The 25532-nt window shown below is 27.6% G+C and overlaps 3 protein-coding genes across 3 annotated transcripts; 1 reads left to right on the plus strand and 2 right to left on the minus strand.

Moving 5' to 3' along the window:
* Positions 1–3328: 3328 nt before the first annotated feature.
* LOC100206061 (trypsin-3) lies at positions 3329–7267 on the minus strand. The gene is made up of 6 exons (XM_065807882.1): positions 7062–7267; positions 6840–6947; positions 6690–6716; positions 5761–5959; positions 4444–4655; positions 3329–3702 (listed from the first exon to the last, which is right to left on the minus strand). The coding sequence occupies exons 1-6, from the start codon at positions 7117–7119 to the stop codon at positions 3365–3367; spliced, it is 942 nt and encodes a 313-aa protein (XP_065663954.1). The 5' UTR covers positions 7120–7267; the 3' UTR covers positions 3329–3364.
* A 3744-nt stretch (positions 7268–11011) lies between these two features.
* Positions 11012–14893, plus strand: LOC124816518 (trypsin-3). The gene is made up of 6 exons (XM_065807883.1): positions 11012–11160; positions 11275–11382; positions 11506–11532; positions 12263–12461; positions 13567–13778; positions 14520–14893. The coding sequence occupies exons 1-6, from the start codon at positions 11133–11135 to the stop codon at positions 14855–14857; spliced, it is 912 nt and encodes a 303-aa protein (XP_065663955.1). The 5' UTR covers positions 11012–11132; the 3' UTR covers positions 14858–14893.
* A 9359-nt stretch (positions 14894–24252) lies between these two features.
* LOC136086295 (histone-lysine N-methyltransferase SETMAR-like) lies at positions 24253–25107 on the minus strand. Its single transcript, XM_065808588.1, has 3 exons — positions 25104–25107; positions 24775–25032; positions 24253–24692 (listed from the first exon to the last, which is right to left on the minus strand). The coding sequence occupies exons 1-3, from the start codon at positions 25105–25107 to the stop codon at positions 24253–24255; spliced, it is 702 nt and encodes a 233-aa protein (XP_065664660.1).
* Between the last annotated feature and the right edge of the window lie 425 nt (positions 25108–25532).

The following is a 25532-nucleotide window of genomic DNA, read 5'->3' on the forward strand; positions in this document are numbered from 1 at the left end:
TAAGAGAGACAGGCTCTATCAAGTTGAAATGTCTATTTGGTGGTCCAAGATCAGTTCGAACAAATGCAAACATTCAAAAAATCAGAAGTCGTCTGAAACGTAAAATGAGGATTTCATCTCGAAAATTAGCTAATGAACTCAATATCTCCAGAACCAGTGTTCAAAGAATACTTCAAAAGGATCTCAATTTGCAGGCATACAAACACAGAGTTGAACCGCTGCTTACAAATGGTCAAAAAGTCAAGAGAATTAAATTTGCAAATTGGATAAGGAACCATTTTCGAAAAGAACAAACACTGAAAATTCTGTTTTCAGATGAAATTTTTTTTGATTTAAATGGTATGTACAATGCCCAAAATGATCGCATATGATCCACTAATCGTAATGAAGCTGATAAAGATGGTGGTATTAAACAGAAACAAAAATTCCCTCAAAAGGTAATGGTTTGGTTGGGAGCTTGTTCAAAAGGTGTTACACCACTGGTTATTTTGGACAAAGAATCATGACTGGTAAATAAAAAAAGTGTTGCCAGTGGCCTTGAAATTTGGAAACGAGATATTTGGTGATGATTGGACATTTCAACAAGATGAAGCAACCTCACATACGCATCATTTAACTCAACAATGGTGTCATGATAATTTTCCTGCTTTTATTGACAAAAACAACTGGCCTCAAAATTCCCCCGATCTCAATCCTTTAGATTACTCAATGTGGGATGAACTCGTTCACCAAATGAAATGGAATAAAATTAAATTAAAATTAAGATTAATTCAAGAACTTAAACAAGCTGTAAAAAACATTAGAGTAAATGTAGCTTTAGAAAGTTGTACTAGTTGGGCCAATCGCTTATATCGTATGTCAAAAAATAATGAAGACTATTTACATTAAATAAATCATGTTATTTTGTAGAGAATTTAATAATAAATCTTTTAAAAAAAAAAATTCACTTTTCTAGCTTAAAAAATAACAAAGTTATAATAAAAATACTACCTATGCCATTTATCTTGGGCCACCCGTGACTACGATATTGAATTGTGGTAATCGGTAATTAGTTTATTAAAAAGCAAATATCGTTTGAATTCCGTCTAATTCTGTCAGGCGGGTGGACAATCACTGTCTTTTTTTTGTCATTGAAAAAATCCTCAATTTCTGAAAAAAATTGATTAACGAAGAGAAAATAGCGGAGGGGGATAGCACGCCTTTCCTAGTTACCTCGGTGCTGTTGCCCCGGCAAAAAAACTAAATGATGGTTTTTCAAAAAACCGATATAAGTTTTTTGAAAAACGCAATATAAGGGATTTTTAAAAAACCGACTTTTTACGGTTTTTCAAAAAAACGAAAACGGTTTCAATCTGACTTAAGTCTGAAAAACCGATTTCGGTTTTTTGCCGCACCGTTTTATTTTACAGCGTAGACAAGGTGCAAAAACGCATTGTAAACATAGTTGGACCTGCTCTTACAGCCAACCTCCAACCATTATCACATTGTCGTAATGTTACTTCTCTTTCTCTTTTCTACAAATACTATAATGGACACTGCTCTAAAGAGCTAGCGTCTCTTATGCCATCTACTAAAATTCATTCTCGTGTTACTCGTCATTCAATTAAGTCTCATCCTTTTTCTGTATCTGTTCCTATGCGCTCCAAAAACGCTTATTTGTCTAGTTTTTTTCCTCGAACATCGGTTCTTTGGAATTCGCTTCCTTCATCTAGCTTTCCTGATTCATATAATTTGCAATCTTTTAAGTCGTCCGTCAATCGTTATCTTGCTCTACAAGGTTCTTAGGAATTCGCTTCTTTCATCTTTTTTTCCTGATACATATAATTTGCAATCTTTTAAGTCGTCCGTCAATCGTTATCTTGCTCTGCAATCTTCAGCTTTTCTCTTCCAATAACTTCCAACTTTAATTAGTGGTTGCTTGCAGCCTTGTTAGAAGCGAAGATGTTTAAAAAAGAAAAGAAAAATATTGTTAAATGATTCTTTATGACAGGATCTTACGATCCTCTTCGAGTTTCAATGTTCTTAAATTTTATGTACGACGGTATTTTACCAGAATATCTAGTAATAAGAGCAAACAAACAATCAAACAAACAAAAACTAAATAAATAAATGCTAATATAGCCGTTTAGCATTTTACTCTACATAAAGCTTAAACCCTCGTAAACAAGTTATTAGAAAAGAGATCATCTTTTTTTTTAAAAAGATATTCTTATTACTTGTTAAGAATGACGTCCTCTGTAACTGATTGTGTAATAATTTATAAAAATACATTTTACAGTTGAACATAGTAAAAAATGTGTGCTTAAATACTTTGTTTTAGAATAATCATCATTTTAAATATCTACAATTCACTTAAATTCATTGAAAAAATAGTATATTTTCAAAACCCTTTTTTCACACAATCAATTTAAAATACGCTCACAATACGACTCATCAATATTCATATTCAAAAGACCTTTTGCTATATTTCACCATGTTTCTCAGGGTTGATTTTTCAACATTTTATGGCTTGATCTATATACTTGATCTATATTATAATACACTTAAAAAAACACCTGCTAAAAAAAGCCATAAATCTATTTTAATAGAATGAAAGCAAATTGTGAATTTACGAAAAAGAAAAGTTTTTTGTGGTTACTTTGATGAAGCTTTTTTGAAACATATCAAAAAATTTTATTGAAATATTTCACCTTAAAAAAGTATATTTATTTTCATTTTTAAAAATATATTTTTGATATTTATGAATATAATTCTTAAATAAATGTTTCAAATATCTTAATCAAATATCTTAAAAAATAAAATCTTCTTATATTGCGGTAGTTTAATGAAATGATTTTGATCGACTTTTTTGATTAAATATTCCACTGTGCGATGCCTAAAAATAACTATGCGGTCGTCCATAAATTACGCTTTAGGGGTAGAAGAGGTGTAATGCTTTTGTGACGATTAATACGGAACTTGTTACTAAAGTGTTACAATGTTAAGACGAGGGGGGAGAAGGGGGTCTAAAACGGTCTAAAATTGTGTAACGTAATTTATGGACGACCCCAAATTAGGGTTAAGCTAGGAAAAATTAGAAATTATAATAAGTGTTATGACGATAAAATAATAAAAATAAATAAATCGATGAGAAAGTTTTAAAAAGTATTCTGGTGGTAAATTACCTGGCAAACATAGTAGGATAATGTACCCTTAAACAATATCCTACGAATTCAGTACGATAGGGAAAACGTTTTATCTTCTAAAAACTCATCTTAATTTATATTAGAATTTCGATACCATGTCTCAAGTGAAAACAAAAACTAAATCGTTAAAAAAAACTGCAATATTTGACTTTTGTAATTTTGTTTTTAAAACTTTTACATTATTGTAACATTGCATTTTCTATCCACGACCTGAAATAAACAACATTTGCGAAGACAGTGTAAGTTTTGTCTGATCGGCAATCGCCTGATCCATGACTAACAGCTCCATAAACCTGCCATTTACCGCCAATGTTGCAAACTAACGGACCACCGCTATCACCATGGCAACCAGAAATTTGAGTTGCTCCACCGTCACCAGCGCAAAGCATTCCTTTTGTTATAGAAACTGGTATTGTTATTCTGTTCAAATTTTCACACGTTCGACTGTCAACAACATTCATTTTTGCTTGCTGGAGGACGTTTGTCATACTTCCAGGATGACTTATTTTACCCCATCCTAAAAAATATTTATAAAGTTACAGTTGCTTTGAGTTGATATACTTTAGACATGTGATCATAAAGTTACTCTATGTGACCCTATGGACATGTGGTCATAAAAATAGAAAATGTGAGCACGCATATAAATGACCAATAGACTGCCTATACTTGAGCAAAGCAACAACAAAAATACAAGGTCTCATTTTGTAAACTGTGACAAGTAGTTTTTATTTTTACGTCTTTAAATTGATCATAAATTTTCACGTACAGTCGTTTAACTTTTAACTGATGGGAAGAAAAAAAATTATCTTTGTCTATAGGACATTTTATGATGCTATATAAACAAAATGTAGTGAGGTATTAAATAACTGGCGACTTATTTATTGTAGTAATGTATAACTGGCGACTAGATTCTATGCACTTTGTTTTGTCGTTTTAGTTGCAAATCATTTATCATTAAATATTAATTGTATCGATAAAATTATTAAAAATGCGGCTAAAAATCTAAAATCACTATTGCACAAACATTATACTGTACATATATACTTTAAACTTTGTAGACACATATATTAAGTATATAGCATATTATTATACGCATTTAAAGTTTGTACTTAATTTATACACATGTAAAGTTTGTACTTATTAAAGTATGTGCTTGCATACTGATGTACTCGCAGTGTTATACAGTGCTTGTAAAGTTAAAAAAACATGGCAAAAATAAAAATAAAGAATATCAAAAGTTTTACTAAAATTGGTATACCTGTAATAAAGCATGTAGTCCCCGGTGCAGCTTCTATAGTAGGTAAACATGCAGTGCTGACGTAACTGCTTAGCCTACAAGGTCGTGATAATTTAATAAGCGCTATGTCATTGTCAAGCGTTTGTGGATTGTAACCTCTATGTTTTATGATTTTTAATGCTGGAATATCTTCTTCTGTTCCTTCATTAACACTCAAAGTGTGTTCTCCGGTCCTTAAATTCAATAGCAAAAGTAAACTTTTGTTGTTTAAATTGAAATCAAAAATTCAAAAATAAAACTTGAAATATTATATTTTGTTAATCATATTCAAACAATTTAAAAAAGCTACAGCATAAGAATCATGTTAAAAATTTTTTTTTTTAAATAACATTGTTTAAATTAAATCAAAAACTTATTCAACAAAAATGACTGTTAAAGACACCATTCCATGATCAAATACTTTTCCATAATTTGATTGTTAGATTTTTAGAATTAGATCTTGATTTTTTTTTTACCTGTATATTACGAAAATTAATTTTTCAGCTGTATTTGAAAAAAGGCTTGTCATTAACTTAGCTATAAGTTTTCTGGCCGTGATAAAGTTTTGGTAAAAAAGTTTTAAAAAAGGCAAATTGCTGCACTCGACTTATTGCAAGCCGATATATTAGTTAATGCAAGTCGATATATGAAACAAAATTTGCAATTTATGTTAATTAAAGCTTTTTAAATAAAATTACATTTTCATCTGAACTAATACACATTAAATTAAGACGTATTTAAATCAAAAATTTGAAAATAGGTTGTAAATAAAAATGACCCATTCCAAATTGATAAATAAATAATAAATAGATAAATTATTATAAAAAGAGGTCGACAAATTTAATGAGTCTTGAAAACGTTTGTTTCGTTGTTTAATGAAAAGTTCACGTTAAAAAATATGTTAGAAAAAACATTCATTAAATTGAATAAAAACACATCAATTAGGTATAATAGCACTTTAAAGGCTCGGCAAAACGTGCATTCTATAACAGATGTGCGTTTAACATACTGTTACTTTTCTATCGAGATTTTGCATGTATGTCTGCTAAAAATCAACCTTGATTACACTCTAAATTTATTATTTATTTCATCAATCATGAGCAAGTAACAGCTTCTAGTGTTCTCCCATATTTGAGTTAACATGCAATGAGCAACTGTATCAATTAAATGACTACAATAGATAAACAGCAACAGCAGCAAAACAACGTTGCTATTGTTACTATTTATTTACTAACGAAAATAAATGGAGAGATATAGTAAGTAGAAGCATTTAAAAATAAAAACCAGAACTTCTCTCACCTTGTATATATTTGCGACGCGTCGAATTCTTTTCCGTGTATACAATGAGCGGCAGTAAGTACCCATTCTCTGTGAATGAGTGTTCCTCCACAGAACGCTTTTCCTCCCTGCCAAAGCAATACTTGCCAAGGCCACGAGCCTTTTGTTGGAGTTATTCCTGCAATTACACGACTACTTTGAATTGATGGTTTTCCGCACCCTAAGAAAATGGCTTTAAACTAAACTTGGTGCACTAAAACAATTTTTAGCAAAATGAAGAACGCTTTTCAAATACTTTTATGTTAACTATAAAAAGTAACGCTTCAACATATAACGTGAATGTAAAAGTATAGATAATATTTGTCTATGTAAGTTGTCCATTATACCAGTGAAAAAAAGCGCTTGTCGCACATGGGTTCCATGTGAGTTTCCATGTAACAACTCACATAGAATCCATGTGATGAAAGCGTTTTTTTTTTTATTTTGCTCTGAGATTAGTTATACGTCATAATACTACATTAAGCCAATGTTTTTAAGACTAATTATAACATTGTTTTTTTCTTTAATACTTAATCTATAACACTTTTAATCATCAAAAAATAGGTACTCTGTAAATATTTTGATATTGAGAAAAAAAAGTTTTTCAATAACGCAACATTAATGCGGCGTTAATGACTGTTTCGTTAATTTCCACAAGTATTACATACATTAAATAACTTATCGACATTGTTTTAAATTTCTTTTTCGTACAAAGCTGTCATTTTGTTTATAAATTGTGTATAACAACAACTAAAAAAAATTTCCAAGCCAAAAAGTAATTTTGCTGACTAAAAAAAGTAACATTGAAGCTGGCTTTAATATTTTGTTTAATTCGTTAACGATTAAATTTGTCACTGGTTTTGGCTTGATACTGTTGGCTATTGTTAGTTGATGAAAACAAAATGACCTACCTACTGGAAGTACACCAGGTATTGAACCTAAATTATAAATTAGAAAAGTTTCAGTTTCTATTGATTTATATTGTTATTTATGTTTTTTTTACATTCGAACATTTTAAATCAAAATTTCACGATAGAATTTTAAAGGGTAAACTTAATTACAGTAGTTGCATGTTTGTTCGCAATATTGACTCATGAATGCAACCAATGAGGGTTGCGTGCACAATACTTGATTTGCTTGACACCATTGTTGTGAATAGTCTGAGCAAGCTAAATAAAAAATCCATGAACAGTTTGGTTTAGTTTTTACATTTTTTACATAATTTAGTTATTTGTTAAAAATTACAAATGCGACGTCACCGTAACGAAATGCTAAATAATTACCTGAAGCCGTTGTAGTTATGGCAGCCATTAATGAGAAAAAAAACAATGTTTTTATCATTTTGCGACCTTATTTCGAGGTTTTCTATTGCGTCCTTGTTTGGAGGTTTTCAAACTATTGCGATATTATTCAGTGATTTTCAATCTGTTATATAGGTAAGACTTGTTTGCTCATTCTCACAAACTGTGAGAATGAGCAAACAAGTCTCACCCACTCCCCCAAACATTGACTTGTTTGTTCATATTGCGCGTCTGTTTCGTTTTGTTATGTTTCTTTTTTTTTTTGGTTATTAATTTATTTGATTTATTATAAATATATTTTAAAATAAAACAATAAAGCTTCAAGTAAACACCAACTCAGGTGTCAGCAGCTGTTATTTTTCTCGAAACTTAGCTCTTACATGTTTTGTAAGAGCATGTTTTTAAGAATTATTAGGTTTCTAAGAATTATTAAGTTTCTAAGAATTATTTAGTTTCTAAAAATAATAAAGTTTCTAAGAATTATTAAAGTTCTAAATATCATTAAAAATGTTTTTTGCTTTCGGCGTAATTATGATAAACTAAAGTTAAATAGAAAAAAATTTTTATAATTTATTTAACAAGTATGTATAATTGAAAAAAGTCTGAAAAAAACAAGATTTAGAACTGCGAATCTTGCTCTCTATTGCAACATTTTATGACATAATAATAATAATAATAATAATAATAATAATAATTTATATATATATATATATATATATATATATATATATAGCCTTATCACTGGTCTTTTATAAAATCAAGCAAGTACGTAAGTTGCAATGGTCTTTTATAAAAAAAACGGATGTCAGTTTCAATTACAGATTAATTTAAAAACTAATTTTCAAAGAACTTCATAAAGCAGCTTAAGAGCCGTGTCAAAAGCAGTTTTAAAATTAATGCTTTATTTTTCTTTTGACTATAATTTCGACGATGTTAAAGCAAAGTAAACTAAACCTCAAAATTTTTTATTTTGCTTTGTCTACTAATAGTCAACCCTTTTGCTAGGCTATTAGACAAATTAGTCTGGTTGTGTGTAGGTAGATGATGCATAATGTTTTTATGGGAAACCGTAGTAATGAAAATGCACTAATTTTTGACTTTGTATCCACTTTATTAGTTTAATAATAAAAAGTAATTAGAATTTAACACTTTACTTAATAAAGCTTAACATAAAAGTTATAAATTTGTCTTAAAGTTAAATCTGTTTTTTTAATTTAATTTAATTTGTTTTTTATTCATACATGGGAAATTTGACGTTACTGTTGTAGTCTTGACTCAACTTTGACTTTTTTTTTTTTTTTTAATAAGGAATACTTTTATTTATTGCTTTATTTATTGTATATATTGAATACTTTTATTTAATAATATTTTTTCATAAAGAATTATTTTTTCAAAAAGATTTTTTTTAATAATAAATATTTAATTATCTTCTTAGTTTCGTAAGTTAGTTTCGATATTTAATTTAATTTCTACGTTTAATTCGATATTTTTTAATTTAGTTTCGATAGCAAGTCGTTTCTAGCCCCTCTCCCTCACAACTAGACTTGAGAGCGATACATTTCATTATCATACATTTTGATAAGATAAATTTAAAAAATGATTATAAATTTAAAAAATAATTAAACGGTGACAGCATTTATTTTTTTATCCGGGTATATAAATATTAAAGCACACGAAAAAGTTAGAAAAGAGTTTCTTTTTTAAAAATCAAGCTTTAGATATAGGATTTATTTTAAATTATTAAGACGTTGATCTTGTGATTATGTTGAATTTTATTATTTTTTCAGATTTTTTCTTTTTAAACTTAAACTTAAAAAATCATTTCTATTTTGTAAACCTTAATAAAGCTAATATAATTTAATATAATATATTATATAATACTTTCAAAAATTACCGTCGAAAAACTCTCTACTGCCAAAACGCTTGAAAAATGTTCTGGAGAAACGATCTACGGAAGTTTTTGTTGAAGATATGAGTATTTAATTGTAGAAATCTGTGGTTCAGAATGGTTTTGAATCTTCAACTCAAAAACACTTTGATTTTAACAAACTTTTATGTCACGGAAATGTTATTGATCCTGACAATATATAAATATACTATGATATCTACAAACATAAATAGAGAACCTCAATTACTACAGTGGAAAGTAGTTACTACATTCCACTGTAGTAAATTATTAAAACATACATAAATTCGGGTACGAAGAAATAAAAACATAGAAATTAACTGTTGTGTACAATTCACTGATCGCGACTGTATATGTATATGTGTGTGTATATATATATATATATATATATATATATATATATATATATATATATATATATATATATTATATATATATATATATATATATATATATATATACATATATTTATATTTCTAACTTTTTCGTGTGCTTTAATATTTATATACCCGGATAAAAAAATAAATGCTGTCACCGTTTAATTATTTTTTAAATTTATAATCATTTTTTAAATTTATCTTATCAAAATGTATGATAATGAAATGTATCGCTCTCAAGTCTAGTTGTGAGGGAGAGGGGCTAGAAACGACTTGCTATCGAAACTAAATTAAAAAATATCGAATTAAACGTAGAAATTAAATTAAATATCGAAACTAACTTACGAAACTAAGAAGATAATTAAATATTTATTATTAAAAAAAATCTTTTTGAAAAAATAATTCTTTATGAAAAAATATTATTAAATAAAAGTATTCAATATATACAATAAATAAAGCAATAAATAAAAGTATTCCTTATTAAAAAAAAAAAAAAAGTCAAAGTTGAGTCAAGACTACAACAGTAACGTCAAATTTCCCATGTATGAATAAAAAACAAATTAAATGAAATTAAAAAAACAGATTTAACTTTAAGACAAATTTATAACTTTTATGTTAAGCTTTATTAAGTAAAGTGTTAAATTCTAATTACTTTTTATTATTAAACTAATAAAGTGGATACAAAGTCAAAAATTAGTGCATTTTCATTACTACGGTTTCCCATAAAAACATTATGCATCATCTACCTACACACAACCAGACTAATTTGTCTAATAGCCTAGCAAAAGGGTTGACTATTAGTAGACAAAGCAAAATAAAAAATTTTGAGGTTTAGTTTACTTTGCTTTAACATCGTCGAAATTATAGTCAAAAGAAAAATAAAGCATTAATTTTAAAACTGCTTTTGACACGGCTCTTAAGCTGCTTTATGAAGTTCTTTGAAAATTAGTTTTTAAATTAATCTGTAATTGAAACTGACATCCGTTTTTTTTATAAAAGACCATTGCAACTTACGTACTTGCTTGATTTTATAAAAGACCAGTGATAAGGCTATATATATATATATATATATATATATATATATAAATTATTATTATTATTATTATTATTATTATTATTATGTCATAAAATGTTGCAATAGAGAGCAAGATTCGCAGTTCTAAATCTTGTTTTTTTCAGACTTTTTTCAATTATACATACTTGTTAAATAAATTATAAAAATTTTTTTCTATTTAACTTTAGTTTATCATAATTACGCCGAAAGCAAAAAACATTTTTAATGATATTTAGAACTTTAATAATTCTTAGAAACTTTATTATTTTTAGAAACTAAATAATTCTTAGAAACTTAATAATTCTTAGAAACCTAATAATTCTTAAAAACATGCTCTTACAAAACATGTAAGAGCTAAGTTTCGAGAAAAATAACAGCTGCTGACACCTGAGTTGGTGTTTACTTGAAGCTTTATTGTTTTATTTTAAAATATATTTATAATAAATCAAATAAATTAATAACCAAAAAAAAAAAGAAACATAACAAAACGAAACAGACGCGCAATATGAACAAACAAGTCAATGTTTGGGGGAGTGGGTGAGACTTGTTTGCTCATTCTCACAGTTTGTGAGAATGAGCAAACAAGTCTTACCTATATAACAGATTGAAAATCACTGAATAATATCGCAATAATTTGAAAACCTCCAAACAAGGACGCAATAGAAAACCTCGAAATAAGGTCGCAAAATGATAAAAACATTGTTTTTTTCTCATTAATGGCTGCCATAACTACAACGGCTTCAGGTAATTATTTAGCATTTCGTTACGGTGACGTCGCATTTGTAATTTTTAACAAATAACTAAATTATGTAAAAAATGTAAAAACTAAACCAAACTGTTCATGGATTTTTTATTTAGCTTGCTCAGACTATTCACAACAATGGTGTCAAGCAAATCAAGTATTGTGCACGCAACCCTCATTGGTTGCATTCATGAGTCAATATTGCGAACAAACATGCAACTACTGTAATTAAGTTTACCCTTTAAAATTCTATCGTGAAATTTTGATTTAAAATGTTCGAATGTAAAAAAAACATAAATAACAATATAAATCAATAGAAACTGAAACTTTTCTAATTTATAATTTAGGTTCAATACCTGGTGTACTTCCAGTAGGTAGGTCATTTTGTTTTCATCAACTAACAATAGCCAACAGTATCAAGCCAAAACCAGTGACAAATTTAATCGTTAACGAATTAAACAAAATATTAAAGCCAGCTTCAATGTTACTTTTTTTAGTCAGCAAAATTACTTTTTGGCTTGGAAATTTTTTTTAGTTGTTGTTATACACAATTTATAAACAAAATGACAGCTTTGTACGAAAAAGAAATTTAAAACAATGTCGATAAGTTATTTAATGTATGTAATACTTGTGGAAATTAACGAAACAGTCATTAACGCCGCATTAATGTTGCGTTATTGAAAAACTTTTTTTTCTCAATATCAAAATATTTACAGAGTACCTATTTTTTGATGATTAAAAGTGTTATAGATTAAGTATTAAAGAAAAAAACAATGTTATAATTAGTCTTAAAAACATTGGCTTAATGTAGTATTATGACGTATAACTAATCTCAGAGCAAAATAAAAAAAAAAACGCTTTCATCACATGGATTCTATGTGAGTTGTTACATGGAAACTCACATGGAACCCATGTGCGACAAGCGCTTTTTTTCACTGGTATAATGGACAACTTACATAGACAAATATTATCTATACTTTTACATTCACGTTATATGTTGAAGCGTTACTTTTTATAGTTAACATAAAAGTATTTGAAAAGCGTTCTTCATTTTGCTAAAAATTGTTTTAGTGCACCAAGTTTAGTTTAAAGCCATTTTCTTAGGGTGCGGAAAACCATCAATTCAAAGTAGTCGTGTAATTGCAGGAATAACTCCAACAAAAGGCTCGTGGCCTTGGCAAGTATTGCTTTGGCAGGGAGGAAAAGCGTTCTGTGGAGGAACACTCATTCACAGAGAATGGGTACTTACTGCCGCTCATTGTATACACGGAAAAGAATTCGACGCGTCGCAAATATATACAAGGTGAGAGAAGTTCTGGTTTTTATTTTTAAATGCTTCTACTTACTATATCTCTCCATTTATTTTCGTTAGTAAATAAATAGTAACAATAGCAACGTTGTTTTGCTGCTGTTGCTGTTTATCTATTGTAGTCATTTAATTGATACAGTTGCTCATTGCATGTTAACTCAAATATGGGAGAACACTAGAAGCTGTTACTTGCTCATGATTGATGAAATAAATAATAAATTTAGAGTGTAATCAAGGTTGATTTTTAGCAGACATACATGCAAAATCTCGATAGAAAAGTAACAGTATGTTAAACGCACATCTGTTATAGAATGCACGTTTTGCCGAGCCTTTAAAGTGCTATTATACCTAATTGATGTGTTTTTATTCAATTTAATGAATGTTTTTTCTAACATATTTTTTAACGTGAACTTTTCATTAAACAACGAAACAAACGTTTTCAAGACTCATTAAATTTGTCGACCTCTTTTTATAATAATTTATCTATTTATTATTTATTTATCAATTTGGAATGGGTCATTTTTATTTACAACCTATTTTCAAATTTTTGATTTAAATACGTCTTAATTTAATGTGTATTAGTTCAGATGAAAATGTAATTTTATTTAAAAAGCTTTAATTAACATAAATTGCAAATTTTGTTTCATATATCGACTTGCATTAACTAATATATCGGCTTGCAATAAGTCGAGTGCAGCAATTTGCCTTTTTTAAAACTTTTTTACCAAAACTTTATCACGGCCAGAAAACTTATAGCTAAGTTAATGACAAGCCTTTTTTCAAATACAGCTGAAAAATTAATTTTCGTAATATACAGGTAAAAAAAAAATCAAGATCTAATTCTAAAAATCTAACAATCAAATTATGGAAAAGTATTTGATCATGGAATGGTGTCTTTAACAGTCATTTTTGTTGAATAAGTTTTTGATTTAATTTAAACAATGTTATTTAAAAAAAAAAATTTTTAACATGATTCTTATGCTGTAGCTTTTTTAAATTGTTTGAATATGATTAACAAAATATAATATTTCAAGTTTTATTTTTGAATTTTTGATTTCAATTTAAACAACAAAAGTTTACTTTTGCTATTGAATTTAAGGACCGGAGAACACACTTTGAGTGTTAATGAAGGAACAGAAGAAGATATTCCAGCATTAAAAATCATAAAACATAGAGGTTACAATCCACAAACGCTTGACAATGACATAGCGCTTATTAAATTATCACGACCTTGTAGGCTAAGCAGTTACGTCAGCACTGCATGTTTACCTACTATAGAAGCTGCACCGGGGACTACATGCTTTATTACAGGTATACCAATTTTAGTAAAACTTTTGATATTCTTTATTTTTATTTTTGCCATGTTTTTTTAACTTTACAAGCACTGTATAACACTGCGAGTACATCAGTATGCAAGCACATACTTTAATAAGTACAAACTTTACATGTGTATAAATTAAGTACAAACTTTAAATGCGTATAATAATATGCTATATACTTAATATATGTGTCTACAAAGTTTAAAGTATATATGTACAGTATAATGTTTGTGCAATAGTGATTTTAGATTTTTAGCCGCATTTTTAATAATTTTATCGATACAATTAATATTTAATGATAAATGATTTGCAACTAAAACGACAAAACAAAGTGCATAGAATCTAGTCGCCAGTTATACATTACTACAATAAATAAGTCGCCAGTTATTTAATACCTCACTACATTTTGTTTATATAGCATCATAAAATGTCCTATAGACAAAGATAATTTTTTTTCTTCCCATCAGTTAAAAGTTAAACGACTGTACGTGAAAATTTATGATCAATTTAAAGACGTAAAAATAAAAACTACTTGTCACAGTTTACAAAATGAGACCTTGTATTTTTGTTGTTGCTTTGCTCAAGTATAGGCAGTCTATTGGTCATTTATATGCGTGCTCACATTTTCTATTTTTATGACCACATGTCCATAGGGTCACATAGAGTAACTTTATGATCACATGTCTAAAGTATATCAACTCAAAGCAACTGTAACTTTATAAATATTTTTTAGGATGGGGTAAAATAAGTCATCCTGGAAGTATGACAAACGTCCTCCAGCAAGCAAAAATGAATGTTGTTGACAGTCGAACGTGTGAAAATTTGAACAGAATAACAATACCAGTTTCTATAACAAAAGGAATGCTTTGCGCTGGTGACGGTGGAGCAACTCAAATTTCTGGTTGCCATGGTGATAGCGGTGGTCCGTTAGTTTGCAACATTGGCGGTAAATGGCAGGTTTATGGAGCTGTTAGTCATGGATCAGGCGATTGCCGATCAGACAAAACTTACACTGTCTTCGCAAATGTTGTTTATTTCAGGTCGTGGATAGAAAATGCAATGTTACAATAATGTAAAAGTTTTAAAAACAAAATTACAAAAGTCAAATATTGCAGTTTTTTTTAACGATTTAGTTTTTGTTTTCACTTGAGACATGGTATCGAAATTCTAATATAAATTAAGATGAGTTTTTAGAAGATAAAACGTTTTCCCTATCGTACTGAATTCGTAGGATATTGTTTAAGGGTACATTATCCTACTATGTTTGCCAGGTAATTTACCACCAGAATACTTTTTAAAACTTTCTCATCGATTTATTTATTTTTATTATTTTATCGTCATAACACTTATTATAATTTCTAATTTTTCCTAGCTTAACCCTAATTTGGGGTCGTCCATAAATTACGTTACACAATTTTAGACCGTTTTAGACCCCCTTCTCCCCCCTCGTCTTAACATTGTAACACTTTAGTAACAAGTTCCGTATTAATCGTCACAAAAGCATTACACCTCTTCTACCCCTAAAGCGTAATTTATGGACGACCGCATAGTTATTTTTAGGCATCGCACAGTGGAATATTTAATCAAAAAAGTCGATCAAAATCATTTCATTAAACTACCGCAATATAAGAAGATTTTATTTTTTAAGATATTTGATTAAGATATTTGAAACATTTATTTAAGAATTATATTCATAAATATCAAAAATATATTTTTAAAAATGAAAATAAATATACTTTTTTAAGGTGAAATATTTCAATAAAATTTTTTGATATGTTTCAAAAAAGCTTCATCAAAGTAACCACAAAAAACTTTTCTTTTTCGTAAATTCACAATTTGCTTTCATTCTATTAAAATAGATTTATGGCTTTTTTTAGCAGGTGTTTTTTTAAGTGTATTATAATATAGATCAAGTATATAGATCAAGCCATAAAATGTTGAAAAATCAACCCTGAGAAACATGGTGAAATATAGCAAAAGGTCTTTTGAATATGAATATTGATGAGTCGTATTGTGAGCGTATTTTAAATTGATTGTGTGAAAAAAGGGTTTTGAAAATATACTATTTTTTCAATGAATTTAAGTGAATTGTAGATATTTAAAATGATGATTATTCTAAAACAAAGTATTTAAGCCCACATTTTTTACTTTGTTCAAGTGTAAAATGTTTTTTTATAAATTATTACACAATCAGTTACAGAGGACGTCATTCTTAACAAGTAATAAGAATATCTTTTTTAAAAAAAAGATGATCTCTTTTCTAATAACTTGTTTACGAGGGTTTAAGCTTTATGTAGAGTAAAATGCTAAACGGCTATATTAGCATTTATTTATTTAGTTTTTGTTTGTTTGATTGTTTGTTTGCTCTTATTACTAGATATTCTGGTAAAATACCGTCGTACATAAAATTTAAGAACATGGAAACTCGAAGAGGATCGTAAGATCCTGTCACAAAGAATCATTTAACAATATTTTTTTTTCTTTTTTAAACATCTTCGCTTCTAACACAATAGCAATACTCCTTCCCTCTCCTTAAACCATGGCTAAAATTTTGATACGATTGAATCATTGATATCTTGATACGAAGTCTTGTTTTGTTTAAAGTTTTACATAATTTACGTAACCTATATATTCTATGTTATATATAGATGTATCTATTGATAAAAAAATATTCAAAATTGGCTAAATCAAGTTGATTGCAAATGATGCTCGTCAACAACGATATGAAAAATGAGATATTTTTATGAAAATAGTGCAATCCTGTTACTTTCTGGATTCTTTTAATAATATTTAAAATGTTATTTTAAAAATTTGTTTTGTTTACATGATAATAATCTACTTTACATCAATCAATTCGGTTTCAAGAAAGATAACTTAACTGAGCATGTAATTATCCAATTTGTACGTGAAATCTCAAAATCATTCCAAAAATCACAATATACACTAGGAATTTTTATTGACCTATCAAAAGCTTTTGATACGGTCAATCACCATATTTCGATTTATAAACTCAAATATTACGGAATAAAAAATAAAACTTTAAAATGGTTTAAAAGTTATCTATCTAACCGAAAACAGTTTGTACCATTTAACAATGATTATCAACCCACTTTTCTTAATATAACCTGTGGAGTCCCACAAGGTTCAATACTTGGACCTCTCCTTTTCAAATTTATATAAATGACTTAATTAAAGCTTCAAAACAATCTTATTCCTTTCAAACTATGATATCGCTGAACTCACACATATATCTAGTTGGTTCAAATGTAATAAGTTAATCTTGAATACTAATAAAACAAAATGGGTTTTACTTCATTTGATTACAAAATAGCGATTCTTCCATCAAAATTATCTCAAATCTTTATTGATCATACGGTAATAAAGCGAGATTTTGTTACAAAATTTTTAGGTGTTTATCTTGATGAAAACATTACTTGGAATCACCATATTGATTATTTACGTACAAAAATTTGGGGATCTTATATAAATCACGAATCTATCTCAATAAGAAAGTCTTAATCCAACTTTATTACTTATTTATACATAGTTGCAACGTCTTTATCTCCGTTAGAAACGCGCAATCCGTATAATCAATTTTGCAAATCGCTTCTCTCGTTCGAACCATTATTTTATTGAAATGAGAATTCTGAATAATATACGAGTCAAATGTATTTAACATTTTTTGTTTTGTATATACATGGATAAATAACTTATCCTTAGCTGTCTTCAAAGAACTTTTCTCTTTTAAATCAATCAGTAAATTCGCTTTGAGAAATAATAACTTTTTAAATGAACCTTTTTGTCAAACAAACTTTAATCAATTTTGTATTACCTATCGAGCGCCATACCTTCGGAAAAAAATTGTGTGTTGAATTTTGATTTTGAAGTACTTATTACATTTCACCTTTTTAAAAAAAAACTGAAAAACCTCATTCTTTCATTAGAAAGCATATTGAGTAATTATTAGTAGTAAAAGTTAAAAATATATTTTGGTCTATTTTTTTATTGTTTATATTCATGTTTACGTTTATAGAAGTTTGTTTCTACTTATTTTATTTATTGTTCTTATACTTTTACTTTTAATTTATATATTGGTTTACTCTAGTATAAAATTCTGATGAGAAGATCTTTTCTTCAGACACAGATTATTTATCTTGCAAGTTATTTAAAAGTTTATTATTTTTTACCTTATCTTTGTTAAATACTTATTTAAGCTTCTGACGATAAGATCTTTGCGATCTTCTTTCAGATACCTTGTTTATATTTGTTATATTTTCTATCATTGTAAGTTTATATTATTATTTTTATCATTGCTTATTTAAAGCTGTACAACAATTAACAAAAGTAAACCAAAAAAAAAAAAAAAAAAGCATTAAATATTTATAAAATCAGTTTACATCAAATTTTAGTTTTTATGTATAGATGTAAAATTTTGTAAAAATATTTGAATTCTATTTTAGTAAAACCTGTCATATATACACTACAAGATTCTAGAAAAACAACTTCGCTGTTCTAAAATATAGTTTTAAATAGAGCTTATACTCAAATAAGTATCGTGGGCCATGGAAAACATTCTCAGACATGGCTAATAAAAAGGCAACCTCTCTAGATCTATTTAAAAAGGAATCTAAATGGTTCTTCTTATTTATTCGATTAAACTATGCTTGATTTTAATGTTTTTTTAAATAAAGTAAAACTCAAATGAAAAAATTAAGATAAATCAAAAAATAAAAGAAATTTATTATCAAAATCCATATAACAAAGTTTATTAATGATATTACCTCTTTCTAAGAATGGTATGTGTGTAATATTTATTTATTTTTTTCCACTGTAGAAAATGTAAGCAGTTTAGCAATTACTATTTGCTTCTTTATGTAAAACAATACGATATATTCTAGTTATGAATTATATATTACCTTCTAGTTTATAAATTTACGTCATTATAATAAAATATTTGTAAATTACGATTTTATAAAAATTTCGCTCGATGATAAGACATCATGTCTTGTTCTTGCTCCAGCTATTTATTTTATTGTATATGTATGTATATGAAAATTGTATTTATAGTAAAAGGCGAAAATTTTTTTATTTATTTCTCTAGTGACTGAAATTTGCGTTTCTCTGTTCCAAACTTTTTTTATTATAATGAATACCATTCTTTGTAAACTACTTTGTAAAGTATTTACATATTATAAATTAGAATTAAATAAGAGTAAAGTAAAGATTGCCAGTTTTGTTTTTATGAAAATAATAGACAAAACATAAAAGAGTTTCCGTGCGTGGTTTTTTTAAAAAAATGCCCATCGCATGATTTAAAATATAGTCACTCGTTTTAACGTAGAACACGTGTTTAAGAGAAATATATTCAATACCGGTATTATACCGGTATTGCCGGTATTGAAATTATTCAGTACCGAAATACCGGTGTTGGAAAATGGTTTCCAACACCGGTATTTGTTGGTTATTGGATGCACTAATTAGAGTTATATTTACTTCAGCTCCCAATTTAAATAAGATATTATGCTACAAAAAATAAAAATCCTCCGAACTTAAGTCCAGGTTTTTACCAACTTAAATGCTTATGCGGAAATCAAAATGCGGTGAGATCAAAAGCAAAATCATTTTAAGAAGTGCGGAACACCAAAGAGCCTGTAAAAAATGGTCAATTTTAAGATTATATTTAAGAGACACAGACCAATCTAGAACATGCCGTGGTAACTTTGATTAGCTGAATCATAAGACAGTCATTCCAGAATACAGGATAAGAAAAATTAGAGAATCCCTAGACATTAACAAAGCAAGAGTTCACCATGAAATAGTTATTGGACAAGCTGTTCTAAATCGTGATGACGGGGATAATGTTAAAACAAAAACTTGGGGACCCATTTTGACAAAAATTTAATTGACGTCACTATTATATTATTTTATTGGTTTTTGATAAAGGGTCACGCTTTGTTTGAATTAATAGAAACAATGCTCTTAGAAAAAATAAAGAACAACTTGGAAAAACTAAAATCATAAACTATGATCCAACTCAAAAACTCCTTTGCAAAGTTCAGAATACTTTACAAAATCTGAAAACAAAGTCTACAAAAAATGAATATAGACCAATTTATCCAATGGATGCTACTCCTCCACGATTATATGGTGTCATCAAAGCACATAAACCAACTAATAACTACCAAATGCGAATTATATATAATGACCCTTTTGTGCTTACTATAGTAAGCACAATAGGGTCACCTACATATAAATTATCCAATTATTTAGTAAATCTCATTACCTCCAATCTTAACAAAACAAAACTTTGTTGAATGTGCTCAATCATGGTATATCGATTCGGGTGAATTTCAAGTTTCTGTCAATATTGTTAATCTTTACCCTTCAATAACAGTTAATAAATCAATCGATACTTTAATAGAATAATTCCGTAATAGTCCTGTCTTTAATTTAAAATTATCGTTTTCAGAAATAAAAATACTTTTAGATTTGTGTTTGTCACACTGTTATTTTTTACATGAACAACATACACCTATTAGAGGATGCTGGTCCTATAGGTTTATCATTACCGGTATTAATGGCAGAGAATTTCTACAACATTATGAAGAAAAAGCGTTAATACAGGCACAATATCTTGCACCACCAATATATGTAAAATCATATAAAAGGTATGTTGAAGATATCCATTCTCGTTTTAATAATGAGGCAGAGTCAGAACGTTTTCTCGAGTTTTTAAATAATCAACTCACAAATATCAAGTATACAATTGCAAAAGAAAGTGATTCACACACAATAAATTTTCTTGATCTCTCAAATAACATATAACAAATCCGGAACATATCTTATTAATATCTATCGCAAGGATGCAATAACAAATGCGCAAATAAAGCCGCAATCTTGTCACAATCCAAGAATAATTTATGTTGTATTCAAAGGTTTCATCCAAAGAGCTTTTGCATTATGCAGTAAAGAACATAAAAAATATGAATTAACGTTTCTTACAGAAATATTCCAAGAAAATAGTCATAATAAAAAAAATACTTCAAAACAATCAACAAAACAACAGCAATGACATCAAAATAATAGAACTTAAATATATTTCTCTACCATGGATACCAGAATTAAGTATTCAATTAAACAAGATATTTGAAATTGCAGGGTATACTCCAGTTTTCAAATTACCAAAAAACCTTTGATAATTAATAACTTAAAAAAACAAGCCTCGACTTCCCAGCAACTCTTACCATGGAGTCTACAAACTGGAGTGTTCATGTGGAAATTCTATGTTGGTGAAACAAAACTCAAGACTTCAACACGCATTTGCCAACATCAATAACATACTTTTGAAGGAAAATGGAAAAATTCGGCCATGGTGGAGCATTACAGAAAATGCCACGGTGCCTTAGGCTGAAACAACACGGTTAAAGTAGAGTCAGACAATTTAAGAGAAAAGCGAGAGCCTTTCGAAATACAGTATCACCAGTGTCCTCCAAATACAGTATCACCAGTGTTCTCCAAATACAGTATCACCAGTGTTCTCCAAATGAAGGTGGTTTGAATAAAGATGACGGTGATTACGTCGCATCGTTATTTTGGAAACCTTACTTTTCTTATTTAAGGCGCAAGAACACATTAGATTGAAGTTTTATTATTTGTTTGTTTTTTAAAGGTTTTTTATATAACTTGAATAGCGAGGTTATATATAGGATAAAGTAGGGTAATTTCGGCAGGGAGATAATTTTGGCACCCCTTCAAAAGACACCTAAAAATATTTATTTATTGGAATATTAAAATTAAAGATAGGTATTGTAGTAAGATAAACAATTTTTCTAAAAATATTAGTTTAAACTATTATTTTTACATTACAGCTACGTTAATTTATGATTATTAGCTTTTTCTTAACATTTTTACTTTTTTGAAAATGTAGTATAAATGATTTTTTCTTGGAAATTTTTACCAAAAGTTGTTATTTATTTTATTCAAAAATATAAACTGAATAAAATGTGAACAACAATAAGATGAAACTCAGAGAATGTTACAAGATATAAAAGTTTCCCCAAGGACTGCACTAAGTAGATAATTTCGGCTGATAAATAGTTTTTAATTTCGGCAGTACCGAATTTGCCGACCTGTTCTTTCTCTAAAACCAAAATGGAATTAAGCGTTTGAAATATTATGTATAGAAGAAGTTGATTTTAGTAATTCAGGTATATATATATATATATATATATATATATATATATATATATATATATATATATATATATATATATATATATATATATATATATATATGTATGTATATATATAATAATTTAATTATTGTATATATATTTTGTTATATATATACATTATTATATATATTATGTCATAAAATTAATTTTTATTGTGTATATTATTATTAAGATATTATTAATAATATATTTGTCATAAATGTATATATATATATATATATATATATATATATATATATATATATATATATATATATATGTGTGTGTGTGTGTGTATATATATATATATTCATATACATGTATACATACATACATACATACATATATATATATATATATATATATATATATATATATATATATATATATATATATATATATATATATATATATGTATGTATATATATATATATATATATATATGTATGTATGTATGTATATATGTATATATATATATATATATATATATATATATATATATATATGTATGTATGTATGTATGTATGTATGTATGTATGTATGTATGTATGTATGTATGTATGTATGTATGTATGTATGTATGTATGTATGTATGTATGTATGTATGTATGTATGTATGTATGTATGTATGTATGTATGTATGTATGTATGTATGTATGTATGTATGTATGTATGTATGTATGTATGTATGTATGTATGTATGTATGTATGTATGTATGTATGTATGTATGTATGTATTTATGTATGTATGTATGTATTTATGTATTTATGTAAATATGTATATATATATATATATATATATTTATATATATATATATATATATATATATATGTATACAACTAATATGAGAAATTCATTCCATTCGTTAACAAGAGAGGAGGTAGGTAGAGCACTGACAATAAATGTTTTAAACAAACTGCACTAACATACCAGATCAAACACAACAAACATTCCAGTTGCTCTGCATAGGTTCTTAAAATAATATGCTTAATTTTTACACCCATTTGATTTGGAACTTATATTCCATTCTTTAACCTGACCATTTATCTTCTCAACCGTCTTCCCATCCAATGTATACTTTCAAAATTTCCCTCTCAGTTGAATACATAGTGACGTAGTAATAATAATATAATACAAGCAAATAAAATAATATTGACTGACAAATAGATGCTCTAGATAAAAGAAGATTTAACAACTTATCTGATATATATCAGTTATACTTATCTGTTATATATTAATCCAATTAGCCAGAGAGAAAATTCCGCTTAACTTTGTTTATTTTATACCTCCAAAATTTGTCTCGCCAAAACAGTTGTTTCAATAAAACTCGTTAGTAAATGGCTTGGGAAGTAACGCAATAAAGTTACGTCATCGCTTAGAAATGTCAACACAAGTTTAAGCGTAAAACTAAAAAAATTGGTTATAAAACATGCCAAGTTTAAAAACATATTCGCTAACATAGCAAGAGACACATAAAATAATTTTTATATCTTCATCTGCATAAAAGGTTGAAGTTTCAATAACTTACATCATCCATCAAAAAATTAATATTTTACATTTAAAAGAAATAAATTTAAAAGTATAAATGAATTAAAAATTAAGTTATAGTAAAAAAAAAACACGGATAACGTAAGAATCTGATAGAATAGACATTCATTGATAAGTGTTCAAAATTTTAACCATCAACCATGTAGCTATGTTAGCGAATCTTGGTTGGCCCAAGACAGGTTTTCCGTAAAAATCATCAAAAACAGAAAAGTGATCCAAAATCATTTCAAATATTTTAACAATGTTTATTTTTATTTCGTTTAATGTAAATATTCATTTAACGAAGAAAGATAGTTCTTTTATATTTCTTTAATTCAAAGATGAAAACGTTTATAGAAAAAAAAATACTACTAATTTAAAGTTAGTAAATTTTTATACTTTTTTTGCGGAAATTCTTTTTTTTTTTTTAAACACAAAAATTCTTGTGACGTCAAGCTCGCTTTTATATTGAGTGAAACAGCAGTGATACGTATGTATGTATGTATATATATATATATATATATATATATATATATATATATATATATATATATATATATATATATATATATATATATATATATATATATATATATATATATATATATATATATATTTATATATATATATATATAAACATTATTTTACAGCATCATATACTTAGGTCGTTAGGAAAGTTCGTAGAACTCACCTATTAAAAAAAAAAAAGAAGAGTTTTTTAAATTTTATTTTATCAAATGTTCAAAATAATGTCCATCGTTATCTATACAAAGTTGCATCCTTTCAAGCCATTTGTCAAACGTTTTTTTATACACTTCTTTGGGTATACTTTGAAGTAGCTTCGTTATGCGAGTTTTTTGACTTTTGACGTCAGTATCGTCATCAAGATTTTTTTTTATCAAGTCGAATAGCCAATAATCGGATGGAGCTAAGTCTGGTGAGTATGGTTGGTGGCGAATTATTGTAATTCCAGCTTGGTTTAGACAGTTTGTGACGGTTTCAGTCACATGGGGTCGAGCGTTATCATGGAGAAATTTGAAATTTTGAATGCCTGTTTTAGGTCTTTGCTTATTTATTTCGCATATAAGAGGTTTCAAACAATTTTTTTTATAATATTCGCTAGTAATGGTGTCTCCCTTTTCAACATAACCCAAATGAATAACACCTGTTGTTTTAAAGAAGATGTAGAACATGTTTTTCGCATAGTCTCCATGGGCCGTTTCTGAAAAGGGCTAAATTTTCCTTACATGCCTCAACTCTATTCTTGCGATTTTGATCGGTTAACTCGTGGGGTATCCAACGTGATGTTAGTTTTCTTTTTTTAAGTGCGTTGTGAATGATTTCGTTGATTGTAAAACGATTTATCGATGTCAGGGCTTCAACTATATCATGTGTTGCATGCGGATTTTCTTCAATAATGGCTCGCACACGTTCAATATTCTCAGCTGTGTACGTGGTTTGAGGGTGCCCTGAGCGAGGATCATCTTCGAGACTCTCTCTACCATCTTTAAATAAAGTAGCCCACTTGGCAACTGTACTATATTTTGAAGCTTGGTTACAATGAACTAAAACCAACTCATCGGATATGGCTTGTGCTGAAACTCCAAGTAGAGCACGGGTTTTAAAATATGCTCGATATTCAAGTTTTTCCTTTTTTTAAATTTTTTTTTTGAACGTATATAATAAAATTTAAATAACTTTTTTAATAAATATTTAAAATATTTTAACAAGTATTTAAAATGTTCATAATTAAACACAATTTAAAATGATATATAAATATTTAATTATTTCCTGTCTCATTGTATCTTCACAGATGAAGTTCTACAAACTTTCCTAACGACCTAAGTAATAGGTTTAAAATGTGTAAAATATGGTAATTGGTTAAATGAATTGTTAAAACTATCAGTAACTGCAGTTTTAGTTGATGGTTGCTTGAAATATTCTGCTGCTAAACAATATAAAATACCAAGGCAAACACTACATGACTATATAAAACGAGTGTCTC

The sequence above is a fragment of the Hydra vulgaris genome, chromosome 10 (genome assembly GCF_038396675.1).
Source record: "Hydra vulgaris chromosome 10, alternate assembly HydraT2T_AEP".
NCBI lineage: Eukaryota > Metazoa > Cnidaria > Hydrozoa > Anthoathecata > Hydridae > Hydra > Hydra vulgaris.